Source organism: Fulmarus glacialis, unplaced genomic scaffold, assembly GCF_000690835.1.
Source record: "Fulmarus glacialis isolate BGI_N327 unplaced genomic scaffold, ASM69083v1 scaffold153, whole genome shotgun sequence".
NCBI classification, from domain to species: Eukaryota; Metazoa; Chordata; class Aves; order Procellariiformes; family Procellariidae; genus Fulmarus; species Fulmarus glacialis.
In genome coordinates this window covers 119463-135407 of record NW_009203372.1, presented here as the reverse complement: position 1 = coordinate 135407, position 15945 = coordinate 119463, and the positions used below count along the sequence as shown (strand labels likewise).

General features: G+C 39.6%; 1 protein-coding gene across 1 annotated transcript in view; it reads right to left on the bottom strand.

Moving 5' to 3' along the window:
- The window catches only part of ATP10B (ATPase, class V, type 10B), a 54843-nt gene that overhangs the window by 17273 nt on the left and 21625 nt on the right, over nt 1-15945 (bottom strand). The window contains exons 6-10 of the mRNA XM_009574597.1: nt 12810-12941; nt 10185-10312; nt 8806-9058; nt 7653-7888; nt 279-458 (exon numbers count right to left, since the gene is read on the bottom strand). Of these exons, the coding sequence (XP_009572892.1) occupies nt 279-458; nt 7653-7888; nt 8806-9058; nt 10185-10312; nt 12810-12941 (929 nt within the window). The remainder of the gene's footprint in view (nt 1-278; nt 459-7652; nt 7889-8805; nt 9059-10184; nt 10313-12809; nt 12942-15945) is intronic.

The window sequence follows — 15945 nt, the reverse complement described above, 5'->3', positions numbered from 1 at the left end:
GTATATTCAACATACTTCTTACAGTATATATAAGATAAAATCTAAAAGAAAAAGTGTAGATACTGTGGTAGCCATAACTATTCATCAAACATAAAAAGCCATGTTAGGAAGGGGTATACACAGGCAGTGAAACAGTAGATGTTACACAAAAGGTAAAAGAACTGGAGGAGAACTCCCAGGCAAACTATTTTTCACCATTTCATGTTTCACTGACCACTGCTCTATGTTGTTAAATGGAAGCATAATCAATTTTCCTTATATACTTAAAGTTGGATTACCCTTTGTCTTGGCTCGGTAGCTGTGGAGACCAGCACTGTATTACAGATGGCAAGGGCAAGAAAAAAGTCAGTAAGAGATGTGGAAGTCTTCATATGTATGAAAGGAGAAAGATTTTCAGTCTGGAGTGCAGCTTCTCTCACTCGCCTCAGCAGCCTGCTATCAGGAGTCACATCCTTTTCCTGGAAGAGAAATTAATGAGGATTATTCCCATTTACCCTTGTCCCCAAGGAAGAACTATCAACTTGATAGTTTCCTCTTGCCTCTTATTGAATTTACACCTAGAATTATGTAAGGTAAATGCCTTTTGTACTTAACATCCAGGGAAAAAAAGGAAACATTTCTAAAAGCTGCATAACTAGATAATTAGAAGGAAATGAATCTTAAAATAGATGATTTCAGAATTCTATTTCTTTTGAGATCTACTAGTAATCAAGAATAATCTGTCATGTATCCCCAAACTTTGAAACTGCTGACTACTGAATTAAAGGGCATTCCAGATGGAAGTGGATTTGGGATCTCCCATTTCAGTGTGGAAGCTGATTGTTATTTCAACAGAGAATATATTGTGTTTATGGCTTGGTTACAGCAGTATCACTTTTTTTTCCAGAGTCATTTTGTTTTGCACCCAGAAAAGGAAGCTGTCTCAAACTGTTCTTCCTCAGTTTTTACAATAAATAAATAAATACTTCATTTGTTCCTGAAACGTTACTGTAATTTTACTACCACTTTTTCTAATTAAATGCAAATTTGCAGGCCAAACTACTTAACAATGTCACTTACTTACAGTTTAATCTGATGTAGGGCTATGGGAGTATTACTTTTAATGGAAATTTCATGTTAGAAGAGTCTGGTTTGGATTTAATTCAGGGCCATATTTAACAAGAGCTTCCAAATTTAAAAGACATCTTCCTGTGAGCCAACACTTTTGGATGCCTTCTTTAAGGAACTGCCAAAGTGATTTAGCTGCTTTCTGGTTCATCTCAGCTATTACCCTCTCCTTCTTCAATCTGGCACAGTTTTTCTAAGTTCCCTAAATATGCAACAGAAGTCAACCAACCACCTTCACGGCTGTGTTGTGCTGAGCTGAATATGTTGCATTATAACTCCTGCTTGCTAAAGTGAATAGCGGTTCTTAAATCATCCTAATTGCAGATAAATCTACTGCTCATTTTGCAGCACAGAGCTCACTTGAAATCCAAAGATGGAACAAGGTTTTGTGCTTTCTCAGCTGCAGGAGGTTCTGGTTTCCCTGGCTCAGTGTTTTCACGCTTCTTTGTTTCACATATGGGGAAATGTTTTAAATATAGATGCAGTCCTTTCTCTAGCAAACTGACACGTGCTGCGGACAAGTCTGATTTTTTAGTTTGATTCTCTTGAAAGGTATCAGAGGCTGAAAAGTTAAACCTGTCATTCTTTAGAAACCCTTTCACAATATAGTACTGCAGCAGACAGTTACTGTGGGTAACTGTGTGTCTGTGGCCTATCCTGTGCTTGCTACGTATAGCAATCCCAGATAGCTTAACTGGACAATTCCAATGAAGAACACACTTGCAGACACAACTCTCAAAACAGTTATGCTGGGAATTATATTAAGTTCAAAACAAAAATGATTAGAAACTCATTGACTGCCCAGCTTTTCATATAGTCATGCATTGCCACAATTAGAATGAACTTCATGAACCACAAATTATTACACGTGGATCTCAGCCTCCTCTATCCATCATCATCCTACCCAATTTCTTTTGCATCTATATCCTCAATATCTGCCAAAAAATGACAATGCACTAGTAGGTATTCCACTTCAGCAGAAACTTTCTGAACTCACAATTTTCCTCTGGAAAAACAGAAAATTGTCAGGTCATTTATGGCCTCAGAGACAGGTTTTAAAAACAAAATAATACAAAAATCAATATTTATCAGAAAAGTTTTTCTCATTTTCTTTTTCACATTCAGTGCAAACAGGGCTGACCTGAATTTCCAGCCTTATGGAACTTCAAGAGATAAAAACTCAGACAAACAAGTCTGTTCATTGACCAGCCTGAACATACATAAAAACAAACAAACAAAAAAAAGAAAATGAAATAAACCAGCACTAATGATGATGATCAGTTAAATATACCACCTTTTCAACATTAGCAATTTTGTTAGTGAAAATGTTGATGATATAAAATGGCTAGTGCCTTTCAGTTTTTAAGATTTCCTCATGAATTTGATAGAATTTCTTCTGCTTGATGGCACTAAAACCTGATTACAACAGGACAATTGAAATCTTCATGAAATGCTTCTAATAGCAAGGCACTATTTATTGGAATTATTAAATCTAGAAGGAAATGTGCTGTCACGATCTTAATTCACAAGAACACCTAAAGGTAGACAGAGTAAATGTTAATGCTCTATCTTGTTCCAAATTTACTTATCATTTTATATTTTTCCTACTCTTTTAAAGTTCCCTTAAGTCCTTCTGTCAACCATAGCTCTATTGTTTTATAATACATTATTTTATTTTTCTCTCTGGGAAGTTGCAGCAGCCACAAGGAACCAAATTAATAAACTATACTGGCATTGCCTCCTTTTGAGGTACCCAAAGAAACCAGTAAATTGGCCAATGCCACCGTCTAGGTTCTAAAATGAGATGGTGTCCTCTAGTTGGGCTGAAGGTTGTCTCTCCAGAGGGCTAGACAGGCAGGATGAAAATCAGTTTCTGTTTTCACAGGAGGTGTGAAAGAACAGGTAAGTCTGTTATTTTTCCGATTGCATTAGATTAGATATGGACATGTCCATGAGCAGTGGATATTTTCTACCTGGACTTCAGTAAGGCCTTTTACACTGTCTGTAAGATCCTCATAGACAAGCTGTTGATGTATGGGCTGGATAAGCAGGCAGTGTGGTGGACTGAAAACTGGCTGAATGGCCGGACCCAGAGAGTGGTGATCTGCAGTGCAAATTCTAGCTGGAGGCCAGTGACTAGCGGTGTACCCCAGGGATCAATACTGGGTCCAGTCCTGTTTAATGTGGGAGGAGTGGCTGATACACCAGAGGGTTGTGCTCTCATCCAGAGGGACCTCAACAGGCTGGAGAAATGGGCTGACAGGAACCTCATGAAGTTCAACAAAGAGAAGTACAAAGTCCTGCACCTAGGGAGGAACAACCCCAGGCACCAATATATGCTGGGGGCCACTCAGCTTGAAAGCAGCTGGGTAGAAAAGGACCTGGAGGTCCTGGTGGACACAGAGTTGAACACGAGCCAGTAGTGTGCCCTTGCAGCAAAGGAGGCTAATGGTATCCTGGGCTGCATTAGACAAAGTATTGGGAACAGGTCAATGGAGGTGATCCTACCCCTCTGCTCAGCACTGGTGAGACCACACCTGGAGTACTGTGTCCAGTTCTGGGCTCCCCAGTACAAGAGAGACATGGACGTACCGGAGAGAGTCCAATGAAGGGCCATGAGTATAATTAAAGAACTGGATCATCTCTTATATGAGGAAACGTTGAGAGAGCCACAACTGTTTAGCTCAGAGAAGAGAAGGCTGGGAGAGGATCTTATTCATGTATATAAATACCTGAATGGAGGTGCAAAAAGGATGGAGCCAGGCTGTTTCAGTGGTGTCCAGTGACAGGACAAGAGACAATGGGCACAAACTGAAACACAGGAGGTTCCATCTGAACCTCAGGAAACACTTTTTACAGTGTTTCCTGACAGAGCACTGGCACAGGTTGCCCAGAGAGGTTGTGGAGCCACCATCCTTGGAGATATTAAAAAGCCATCTGGCCGTGGTCCTGGGTAACTGGCTGTAGGTGAGCAGGGGAGTTGGACCAGATGACCTCTGGAGGTCCCTTCCCGCCTCAACCATTCTGTGATTCTGTGATGTCTGTCTCCCTCCAGATTTCTCATAAATGTTTGTGAAATGAATAAAGCAGTCACTATATTTATCCTGGGAGATTTCTGAAGTAAAGACTACACTGTTCTTCTTTCCTTTCCATTCCACATAAAACCTAAGACATACACAGACATTGCACGTTTTTATGGTACCGATATAAACACTATAGACTTGGCAGCAAATCTCAACTAGAAGTTTTCAGAGTAACTTGAATTTTTGTTCAAACAGATCTGTTCAGCTCAGTCTCTAATTTTCCAAGTGTGACTGTTAATAGGTAGGACTCTATCTCTTTGTATTTATGTTTAGTAAGAGTAGCAAGAGATACGATTGCTGACAATAAGCTTGGAATTTGCTTTTCCATCGTCAAAGATCTCGTCAAGCTCCCTCCCACTGAATCGACTTTGCCATTGAATTTTTGGAAGATGTAACTGGACATAGGACTCATCATTTCTGATGAACCACATAAATTGTATGTAAGGAGGCTCCACAAGCTGCCGTGGATCATGAAGACTATGGACAAAAATATTGGAAGGGGCAAAACCAGAGGGTAAGCCCTAGGAGTTAGGCTCTGCATCATACCTATGTTACTTTTACTCCAGAGAAGACAAGCAATGCTATTTAGTTATTCTTCTAGGATCTGCAGGCTCCAGTGTAATTAACTTTATCAAATGCCATGAAAACCCCATCATTCTCATCTCTAACTTGGAGATGCACTGAGATGAACATGTTAATTGATAAGAGCTTCTCAGATTTCAGCAAAATATCAAAACTTGTCAAGCAGAGAACGCTCTCACAAACAGGCAGGCTGAAATACATTCTGTAGCTGCAAACCTTCCTAATTGCAGAACTGCTCAGAATACTGAGACAAAGTTCAAACATGCTGATTCGCAGGCACAATCAATTACCACTGTACAAATGCACTTAAAATACCATATGCAACCTCCTTATCACCGATTCATGTAAGGCTGGTTGAGAGTAAGTAAATTTTGTGATCGCTGCATAGATAATATTCCTTTAAAAACTGTTCACATATAAATTTGACATTTGTAAATGATTATTTTTTTGTTTTGCACAGTTACTTTGCAATTAAACTCTTTACATTTTGTAGGAAACTATTACGTTAACGGCCCTCTTGCTTTAAAATTCTTTTCTTGGCAACAGTTCTGACATGCAGGTGCTCATAGCAGATGCTGTGCTAACCCTTACCCAAAACCCACTGTGTCTTCTCAGCAGTGCAAAGTTCTTCAATTTTACTATTACCCGAGGCTACCAGTTTTCATGAATATTTTCATGCAGCTGGCACATCAACCCTTGGAAACTTGACATTTATTAAGAAAAAAGCCAACAACAACAAATTGTACAATGCCAACTCCTGGCCTTTGGACTTTACGTTGTTTATTATGTAAAGCAGTTTTTTTTTTTCCTCTTGCATATTGTTGATCTGAAGAAGCTGAGTCTCACAATTTCATAGTGAGGACTGCGTTTGCCACTGAATGCTTCAATACTTTTATTTTAACATAGCCATTTATCCAGAAGGGTTCTGTAAGCCTTAAATTAATCAAGTCAAATAGGAATCTTTGTGTCTTCGATCACACATTGTTCAAAGACGGATTTTTCTTAAGAAACTTTGACTACTGAGATACACGCCCACGATACTATCTGTATAACTGGAGTACTCAAGATGCTCCAAATTTGTAACAATCCAGATTTGTAACAAAGTACAAATGCATCGGGCAAGGTGATATAAGTTCCAAAGGGCAGGAACCAGAGAGACAGAAAATTTTACTATTCCCATTTTATTAATAGGGAATTGGCTTGGCTGGTAAAGAAAGATACTACTATGCATCATTTGAAGGATACCAACATACAGGACAGCCTCTGGGCAATACCTAAGTGTCTCCATTTTTACTACATCTTCATATTTGTCATAGAGGTTAAATGATTTATCCAGATAGAGTGACATCCATTAGCAGCTAAGGCTGGTTATTTCCATGACAGCTTAATCTTCCTCTACAAAGGAGATGTTTGATACTAGTTCCTCAAATATTATGTTTACAGTGGGAAAAAAAATAACATAGCAGTTTATTTATAGAAGAAAGTGAAGAGGCCTGGCAGTAAAAAACATAACTGGGGAAATATACTGGCAAGAAATTCCTTTATCGCTCTTCAAAAGCCATGACCCATGGGTTCTCAAAAACCCATGGAAAGGTTCTCAACATCGCATAAGGACTGGGCTGGAAAATGCTAGGATAACAGCTGACAACCCCCCCATATTCCAAGAGCAGGAGGAGTACTGACTGATAGGTACTACATGACAGAGGAATTGAATGAGGAAAGTAAGATCTTATAATGCACTTAAACTACTTTGCCAAGAAGAACAACTGCAGAAAATAAAGTTCTGAGAATTCTGTATTTATTAGATTTTTTTTTTTTAAAAAAACAAGATTTGGAAGGGTCTTCCAGGCATTTAATTGCAATTGGAACTCTAATTTTGAAAGTGTTCGACCTTCTCCTAGAGTCCATAAAAACCTTTTCTGAAATGTCTGTTAAAAAACTTTCAAGAAGAAAAGAATAGCCTGACTCTAATTCGGTTGTGTTAGATTTTGGGAAGTTTCAGATCTAAAATTCAGCTGAGTCTAAGATTTTCCTAGAATTGCAATGAAGACATGTACTTCCAAGTCAGTACTCGAGGTGAGGCAGAGGCCACCTAACTACTGAACGGGGATAAGGCTCTTCAGCATCTTGCAGAGTTCAACATCTTGCAGGGTTTAAGACCTTATTCTGATAAGCCCTTTTGGCTTAATTTATATTGTCTTTGTGAGAAGTGCTGCTTTTTTTTTGCCTTGAAAAATGCATCATTTATTTTTTGACACACTAACAGACTCCCAGAACTGCTCTGGAGAGTGCCGCTTGGCGTGCACAGCGCAGGGCAGCAGCTGAACTTTGTTGAACAGAGATGATACGTTGCCGTGCTAGTAGCAGAAGTAGTTTGTGTCTTTTTGAGCTATGTTCAAACTCAGACTTCAAACCCACACCCTCTTCCTGACCATCATCTCCTAGGAGGACCTGTACCTCCTCTTTCTGCCCCAGCACAATCCCAGCCCAGAATCCCCACCTCACTTTCCCTGGCATTTTAGTGTACCAGAACAGTACAAAGAGCTCATTCCCTTTGTGCAAAGTACCTCTTGCTGTTATGAATCACAGCCTCAATCCTTGGACCCCAGATTCATGTCTTCTCCTATCAAGCAACCATCACAAAAACTCAGCTGTGTGCCCCCACTCTTCTGCTGCAGTCTTTGATACAAGGGCCCAGATTCCCAACCCTCCCCCCTGACTGCAGCCTGCACACTCTAAGCGTGGACCCCAATGCTTTTTCTCCCCCTTCCCCCTCTTAGCTCCACCAGGGCTTGGATTTCTCCTGTTGGCTTCCCATCACAAAATGCAATAGAAAGAAGAACTCCTTAAAATGTGTTAGCTCAGTCTGCTCGTACTCACAATGGTACTGCTGAATGCCACTTGAGACTGGTTGCTGTCACGACGACCGAGTGACCTGTTCCTTGTATGCCCCTGAAAATGAGCTCTAGCACTCTGGCACCTCCTTAAAGGTCTCATGGTCCTCTGCTTGTAAGTGGCTGGTCTCTCAATATTCGTGGGAGGAAGAGTGAAGTGTTGAAGTTTTGCAAAGTCCTCATCATCTAAATCCAACTCTTTGTGGGTTTCCAGGCGCCTGGCTGTAAAAAGAGAAAATGAAACCTTACCTCTTATTCTGTTTGTTGCATTGCTCAGGAGGAATTCCTTGGTTGGTTAAAAATACTGAAACAAACTAAACCAAAGCCGAAACATCTCAAAAGCCAGGACCAGAAAACGTTCGCTATCCACTTCAGTTTCTGGCAACTCCCACTCTCCAATGTTTATTATTGCAAGAAAACAAAAATGCATTTTCAAAGCGAGCAGTCACTTTTATGGACTTCTGCTAATGCTTGGTCTCTTTAGCTGCCCTTTGTAGTTGACTGGAACAGGAGGGTGAAATATGGTAATTCACAGATTTGCTAATGTTTTCAGTCACAGAGCACAAACATCTTTTTGGCAGCGGCTTGCCAGCTTGATAAAATCCTTCGCACTATGTAGAGAGAGAAAGTAGCGACCAAGAATGTCCCTGAGTGAAACCCCCAGATTCCGAGCACCGAATGCCAAGACACTTCAGATAGGGACTGCAGCTAGGGTCAACTCAAGAAAATGCATGGCTGTACCTTTCATATCACACAGAAGACTATGGTAATTACTTTTGGGCCCACTGAGTTTAATTACTAACTAATCTCAGTTTGTGAGCTTATAAAAGGTTGGCTGGCATTCATTTAGAAATGAAAGGGAGAATGTTCTCTTTGCACTTTCGAGTGGGTATTGAATGCAGAGCAAAGCCTGAGATGCCTGCAAAGGGAACCAGAAAACCTTTCCCATCTGACTTCTGAATAATTTAAAACACCTTCACTTTTGTGAATCTCCGTAACAGGAGTCTCTCACAAAATGGAGACAAATCCACAAAGCTCTACATTCAGTCAGAGGGCTCAGTAGGTTTAAATATTAATATTTAAATTAATAACATTTAGTTGCTCAGAGAGAAAAGCAAGTATAAAAAACTGTCTCTCACCATTTTCCTGATGTGAAAACTCAATTCCATCGATGGTACAGCGTCGGAATACCATTTTGTTTTCTGTTAGTGTCCCTGTTTTATCTGAGAAGATATACTGGATTTGTCCAAGATCTTCAGTAATATTTAGGGCACGGCACTGTATGGGCAAATCTGCTTCTTCATCATACAGGTCAATGTCATTGTGAATTAAGAAGACTTGGCCCAACTTGACTAACTCAATGGACACATAAAGAGAAATGGGGATTAAAACCTGAAAGAGAGATGAAGTTCTCAGTGAGGGGTGAGACAAGTCTTATTGCTTTCTGTCAGCAATGTCCTGGCACAGGTATGCTCACAATGTTCAGAGAAACAGTTCTTCCTAGAGACATATTGTAGGACTCAACAATAATAGTTCAGTGGGAAAAAAAATCCTGCACACAAAAGCAATGAATAAACTGGGACAATAAGTGGCAAATTTAAGTCAAGATTCCTGGGTTTTTCAGAGGATGCTCTTACAAAGGACATTTTCTGGACTGAGGAGCATGCTTGCTCTTACCCTCCTGAAACTCTGAAAGGATGCACTAGCACAGACTAACTCTTAACGTAAAAAAGTTTCACAAGCAATTGATTGCACGCAACACTTCCCACCCACTAGCTTCCCTGCCCTGAAATAACAATGAATTCTTAAGATGCACAAATATTCTGTTTCAGTAATGAAGAATAATCCCCCTAAGGAATCTCTGAGCAGCTCTGAAAGTTATCTTCACATGTCATTCATGTTAAAGAAATTCTGTCCGCTTAAATCTCAGCAGTTACATCAAGAAATCTGAAAAGTACATGGGATTCTTTTCCCCATCCCATAAAATGTTCTCTCCCAATTAGTCTTAATCAGACTCAGATATATGAGCATCCTACTTCTAATTCAGCTTCTTTCCTAAACCAGCTGAACCATACCTAGTTATTATTCCCCACTGGCAAAAATGATAATTTTTGTTTCACTGTTTTCCTGAGATATTAAGTGGCATTCTTATTTTGGAATTCTGGACATAGACAGAAAAAAAAAAAAGCAAGCTGACATTTGGATGTAAACGTCCTCTTTATTGAATATGCTAGAGATTCTGGAGTTATTTAAAGATATAATATGTGTCCTTCCTATCTATATCCTTGTGGGGTTTCAACAGCAAGAAAGAAAAATCTGCAGTTAGAAAATAAATAATAAAAAAAAGCAGATACATTATTTCACACTTGGATGATTTGAAACACTCCTAGCAAAATTTTCAAATAGGATTAAGAAGGTACTGCACGGCTATTAGTTGATATTAATTGTTCATTAGTGATTATACGCAGTTTTGAATAGCTTCTTCCTTGGAGGTAACAGAGAGGTTTTTGTCTTTTACCTGCAACAGGATTATCATTGTCAAGAACATGTAGAAACCCGCAAGAACTGGAGACAGAAAATTGCCATTCTCATCTGGGACATCATAAGGTGGATGCTCTGAGAAGTTTCCAGTCCAAATGCCATGCCCTGTAGGAATGATGTACAATATTGAAATACACTGAGCAGGAAGGTGATTGACAAAGCTTCTGAAATTTGCAGATATAGACTGCTCTGATAACTAAAAAGAAAGACATTTCCAAAGCAACAGTCCCCCAGCAATGCTGTAAATCTATTGGAGAATGCAAAGTATATGCAGAGCTCTGTAGCACATGCATATAATTGATATGCTAGTAAGAAATGAGCGGGCATGGATATTTTTATTCACCTCTCCTTCAGCAGATGGCCCCCAGGGCTCTTAGCTCTGCTCAGAGCTCTCCTCACTCTATGTCTTGCTGCTGAAGGACTCCACCTCTACCACCTATCTTCAAAAATCTTCAGTGCTGAAGTCCCCATTCCTCTTTCTAACAGAAAGAAACCTTATAAGCTTTATATAGACAAGCTGAAATCTTTCTTATCCTTCCTGGCCGTTCTTGATTTCCATCTGTCTTTGTTAGAGTAGACAAACCCCCTATAATTCAGCCTGGGCAGCTCATTTTTATGTTCCCTTCAATTAAGTCATACCCCAAAACTGCTTCTTCCCCTGTGTCTTAAATATCAGCAGATATCATTGCACTACTACAACAAAGCCTCTGGTTCAGGACTTACCAACAACCCATCACAATTACTTTACCACCTTTCCTACTGCCCTTACTGAAATAAACTTTGCTCAAGGATGTTACTAAATTTACAGCATCAGAAACCTCACACAGAGCTAGGACAAACGACTCGGTTTCCCTCATTGCATCATTGCTCCAGATGTCTTTTACCTGCCAAAAACCTCTGTTAGCCCACTTCTCATATCCAGCTCTGATAAAACTTCTATTAGCACCAATTAAGCAAGCAGTTGTTTTGCAGCATCTGCCTACTAAAATGCTGCCAAAGGAATTCAAATTATTTCAGCAACACTTTCTGGCTGCTAGAGACCACAATCACATCTGAGCAAGGACAACTATGCTCTACAAGGCACTTCTTACCCTAATTTTTCACTGTGTACAAGAAAAATACTGACAACCCATCCACCAGTGATATTTCTTCCTAGAACCCTACATTCAGGCAAGGTTGCAAAGCAACAACTCATGGTAGAGCTACAGGACATTTTGAACGGATGAAAGCTAATGGACTTGTTACCTTTTTACATGTTTCATTTAGACGACTTTTTTTTTTTTAACCTGAGCAGATAAGTTGTTTTTTAAATGCTGTTTTTTTCATCTGAGGCCACTTTAAACCTTAAATTAAAGGACTTTATTACACAAGGGCCCCTACACACCAGACAAAGACAAGTCTCTAAATCTACATGACAGCAGCCAGGGAACAATGAAAATAAAGTCTCTCTCTCCCTCACACAGAGCTCAGTTGTCAAACTGAAATCCCATTTCTGTGCCAAAAAAGCCCACTGCAACACGAAGCAGCAAAATTAAAAAAGCAATTAAGTCAGTTCAATTGTTCATCTTTTTGGATAGTCCTTACTTCTAATAGTATTACACTGATGACTGGCTGGTGCGTCACATCGCATGCCTCCAGGGCAGGCTCAGGAAAACTTGACAGGGCCACATGATTTGACTTTGTCACTACAAAACTAATTCAGAGCAGTAGCACTAAGCAAGTTATCACCGAGATGGAATCGATTAAAAAGGAAAGGGGCTTTGAACACAAAGAGCTCATGGGAGCCTCTGCTATCTCTTCAAAGCAGTGACCCATTCAAAAGTCAGCGGGCTTAAAATTTGGCCTTTTCCTTGGGGTTAGGAGATCGTATTAATCCTGCCCTGCCTGGGACAGATCGCAATCAGAGCTGGACGGCAAGCAGGTGCTTACGTGCAGTGAAGGTGATGTTTTTGAGATTAGCAGTCTAGTAAACTCTGGCCAGCTAACCCCAGTTACCACATTCAGCTGTGCTCACGTGAAGGGAGGCACTGCAAGGCCCCCAGAAAAATGCAGGTTATGCCTGCCTAAACAATGAATCCATCTCACAGCCTGCTGTAAAGGGGCTTTTCAGAAGGAAGGTAGCTGTGGAGACTGTAAACTGGATGAATTAGTCATGTGCAGCTCATGGGTTATAAATTGGGTAGCTCTGCTGACATCACCCCCGGCAAGAAGAAGGTGCTACTGAAATGAAGGTAAAGCTACATCATTTTACTTTTGTTGTTATACACAAGGAACAAACATCCACTCAGGAAGCACATCTCAATTGGCAAGTACTGATTCCTATAATGAATTAACCCAATGGCTTTCACTTGCTTGCTTTACACATATTTTACCACAGTGGAGATTGGTCTTATCTGAAATATTTATAGCCATGGCTGAGTTTTCTTCCACGTGAATTGCTCAGATTTGCCATATTAACTTGTTTATTGGAAAGACCAAAGAGCCTAAAGACCCCAGGAGCACTCAGCTTTAGATCTGATCTCACTCATGTCTGTAATATCAATTTTAGCCACCATTTAGAAAAAAAGCAATGAAACAGAAGATTTTTGTCAGTGTTTCATACCTACAGCTCCAACAAGACACATCACGAATAGCAGTCCCACACATAGAAAAATATCCATATTCATCCGTCGCTCTATCTTGCTGCGCTTGTAACGAGGACCATTGTTATTTAGCATGGCCTTAGTTTCATGACCTTCAAAACACAAATGGATATCGTCTTGTTTATGTAATATTTTGTAGGTTTCTTGGTTTCTTTTAAAATATTTCTCTCACAAAATGAGCACAGGATGCTCATGGCTAATATTAATTTGACTCCAGTTTCATTCAGTAATTTTATTGCCCATCATCTCATTTGACTGAACAGCAGAATATATCAGAGACTAAACCTAGAGGTATACCAGAGACTAAATCTAGAGGTTTACAAAAGACCTTCATTACATTACAGATTTCAGCTGTCATATACATTTTGCTTTCCCAAAGACAGCAGATTCAGTAGGATCACAAGGTTTATATAAATATTCAAAAGCCAAATCTCCTTGAGAATAAAAGAAACAAGAACAATAATATTATATTTGGATTTTACAAACAACTTGATTAGGTGCCATACAGATTCCTGAAAACTACATTTGAATATTTTTCAGCAGCTATTTAAAAGCCACTAGACACATTTCATGTATTAACTTAAATAAAATCCAACATGTCAGATCCAGCAGTGAAAGACACTAATGTTATTTAGCTTTTCACTATGTGGTTGTAAAGTGCTAACAAAACAGTAGGACAAGAAATTAAAAAACCCCAATCCTTAAAACTTACTGAATTAGAATTGAGCTGGTATATTTGTAATGGTAAAAGAGGAGTGCTGTAAGAAGCCAAGAAGCAGAAATTGTTTTTTTTATTCTATTAATATTATCTAAACCGTGGCTCCACAATTGGGATATCTGGATACCATCTGTTGCTATATTAAATGGTACCTTTTATGTTTATTTCCACAGTTCTTTTCTCTGAAAATACAGACCTTGCAGACTTGTATTTAGTTTTCATTTGTATGTGCATTAGGTATGTGAAAGGGACTGTTTTCCAAGCTACCTTTTGGCTTTCTCTGGGGAAGTGATTTGAACCGAAAGCTGGAAGTTAGGTGCAATTCAATCATGCCTGCTGGATTCATTCCAGGTTTACATCAAAGATTATTAATTGAGGCAGAGAGCAAGAGAGAAAATTACTCTCCAGCCTTATGTTCAGGACATTCACCCAAGAGCTGGGACTCTTGGCTTCCTGTTCCAATGAATATGTAATTATTTACACAACCTGGAGCTATGTCGGTGGGACCAGCTTATACTACCAACGCTCCTTCCTTTCCAACTCCTGTCTGTGTACCTACCCACTTGTTCCGTACAGTCAGGTATTCAGGGTACAACTTGTGAAGCAGGAGATGTATGTTCACTCCTACACAGGCAGAACTGAGAACAAAACCCAAGTCTTCCCTCGGTGAACAAATGTTCTAACCACCGAACTACAGAGAGGAGGAGGGTACTGCTGCCTGCACCTCTGTTCCTCCAGCAGCTGTGTGAGTCTTGTTCCTCACTTTTCTTTTAGGTCAGGCTTAATGGAATGTTTTGTGTTGAAAACAAAACAAGACAAAAACCTTTAATCCCTTCCAGAAAATCCTCAAGGAAATGTTGATGGATTTATTTCAGGAAGAAAATGGGAAGAGATTTCTTTCCAAATATCAGCTCTATCATTCCCTTCCACTTCAGCTGACCAACAGGAAAAGGACACATCTGTAATACAGATATCACCTTGCAAGAAATAGAATATCAGAAATAAGAGGAATAAACTATTTTGTTCTCCTCTAATCCTCACAGTTGCATTCCCTGTGCAACACAGCACCTCACGTACCACCCCACTAGTACCTTGTCTCTCTACTTGTGGATACTGACGGGCTTATCTAAAACTTCATTCTGGTACTTTATTATTTGAAAAGCATATAATTCTTGCTGCTGTCCCTATTAAAATGCGAAAACTACGTTGACTGTTACTCTGTAATGAGGTTTTTGTGCATTAGCGCTATTGCTTTGTGTAGAACCATTTGGGTAGCCATGAAAAGTATAACCATATTTGGGTCAGATGAGAACTGCACAGGCTAAACAATCACCTTAAGTGATGGCTGTACTCTTCACAAAGGCTTCCATTAGAAAGTAAGTTTGAGGAGTAACAGAGTTATAAAAATGGAGAATGTGCCATCTTATTATATGACTGATCTTGATTTTTCAGAAAAGGTCACAGACCATGATTAAAAGCCAGAGTATAATCAATGTCAAAGAACCCTAGAAATTGAGCTGGTACTGGCTCAAGTGAGTCTAATTTTAGAAGAAAAAGAATAAACTTTTATACTGACATTAACAATAAGATGTCAGCTGGAAATCGAATTGAAGACTTACTCAGATCAAGGACACCGTATCTTGAGAATGACTTTAAAACTCCAACCTTTGCTACTAGCAACTTAAGCAACATTAGAGAGATCCACATTAGGATCTGTGCTGGTGGTCAAAGGAACATACTGGGAAATCTTGACTAAAGAGAAGAAGAATAGGAATCCTAACAGGTGAAGGGAAGACAAGTTACTCCAATTCTGTAGGGAATGATCCCCACAGAGATTTTTATATAGTAGTTACTTCCAAAAAAATGAGTGGTGAGTTTGGCTCTGGCTCTCCTCCTCTGTCTGGTAGGCACTATCCTTACATGTGGTGTTCAGAGAAATAGGCAATGAAAGACCCACAAAGTGAAGGCTACTTTGGAAACATATGGGAGCTATAGTCATTTAGAGTCCACTTCTGCAGTAGTGAAATAAGATGGTCAGTTGTCAGGTAAAATAACCTGGATTGTGGAGATTCATCTAAACTAAATGTTTCTCGCAAAGATGGTGACTTCTATTTTCTCTTAGGTGGCTCAGCCTTGAACCCCTTGCTGCTGATTAGACATAAAACAGGTGACATGACTCTACTGGAAAGATAAAAATAACCAATAACGGGATTAATTGTTGTGTTTAAATTGACATTTATTTAATGTACAAATAGAAAGGTATCTGATACGCTCTATCTGAAGCAGAAGAGGGCACAGCTGGCAAAGGCAATGATAAATCATGCTCACTGAGTAGGAACAGTGGTAACACTCCAAAGGTAAAAGATGCTGAGGAAACG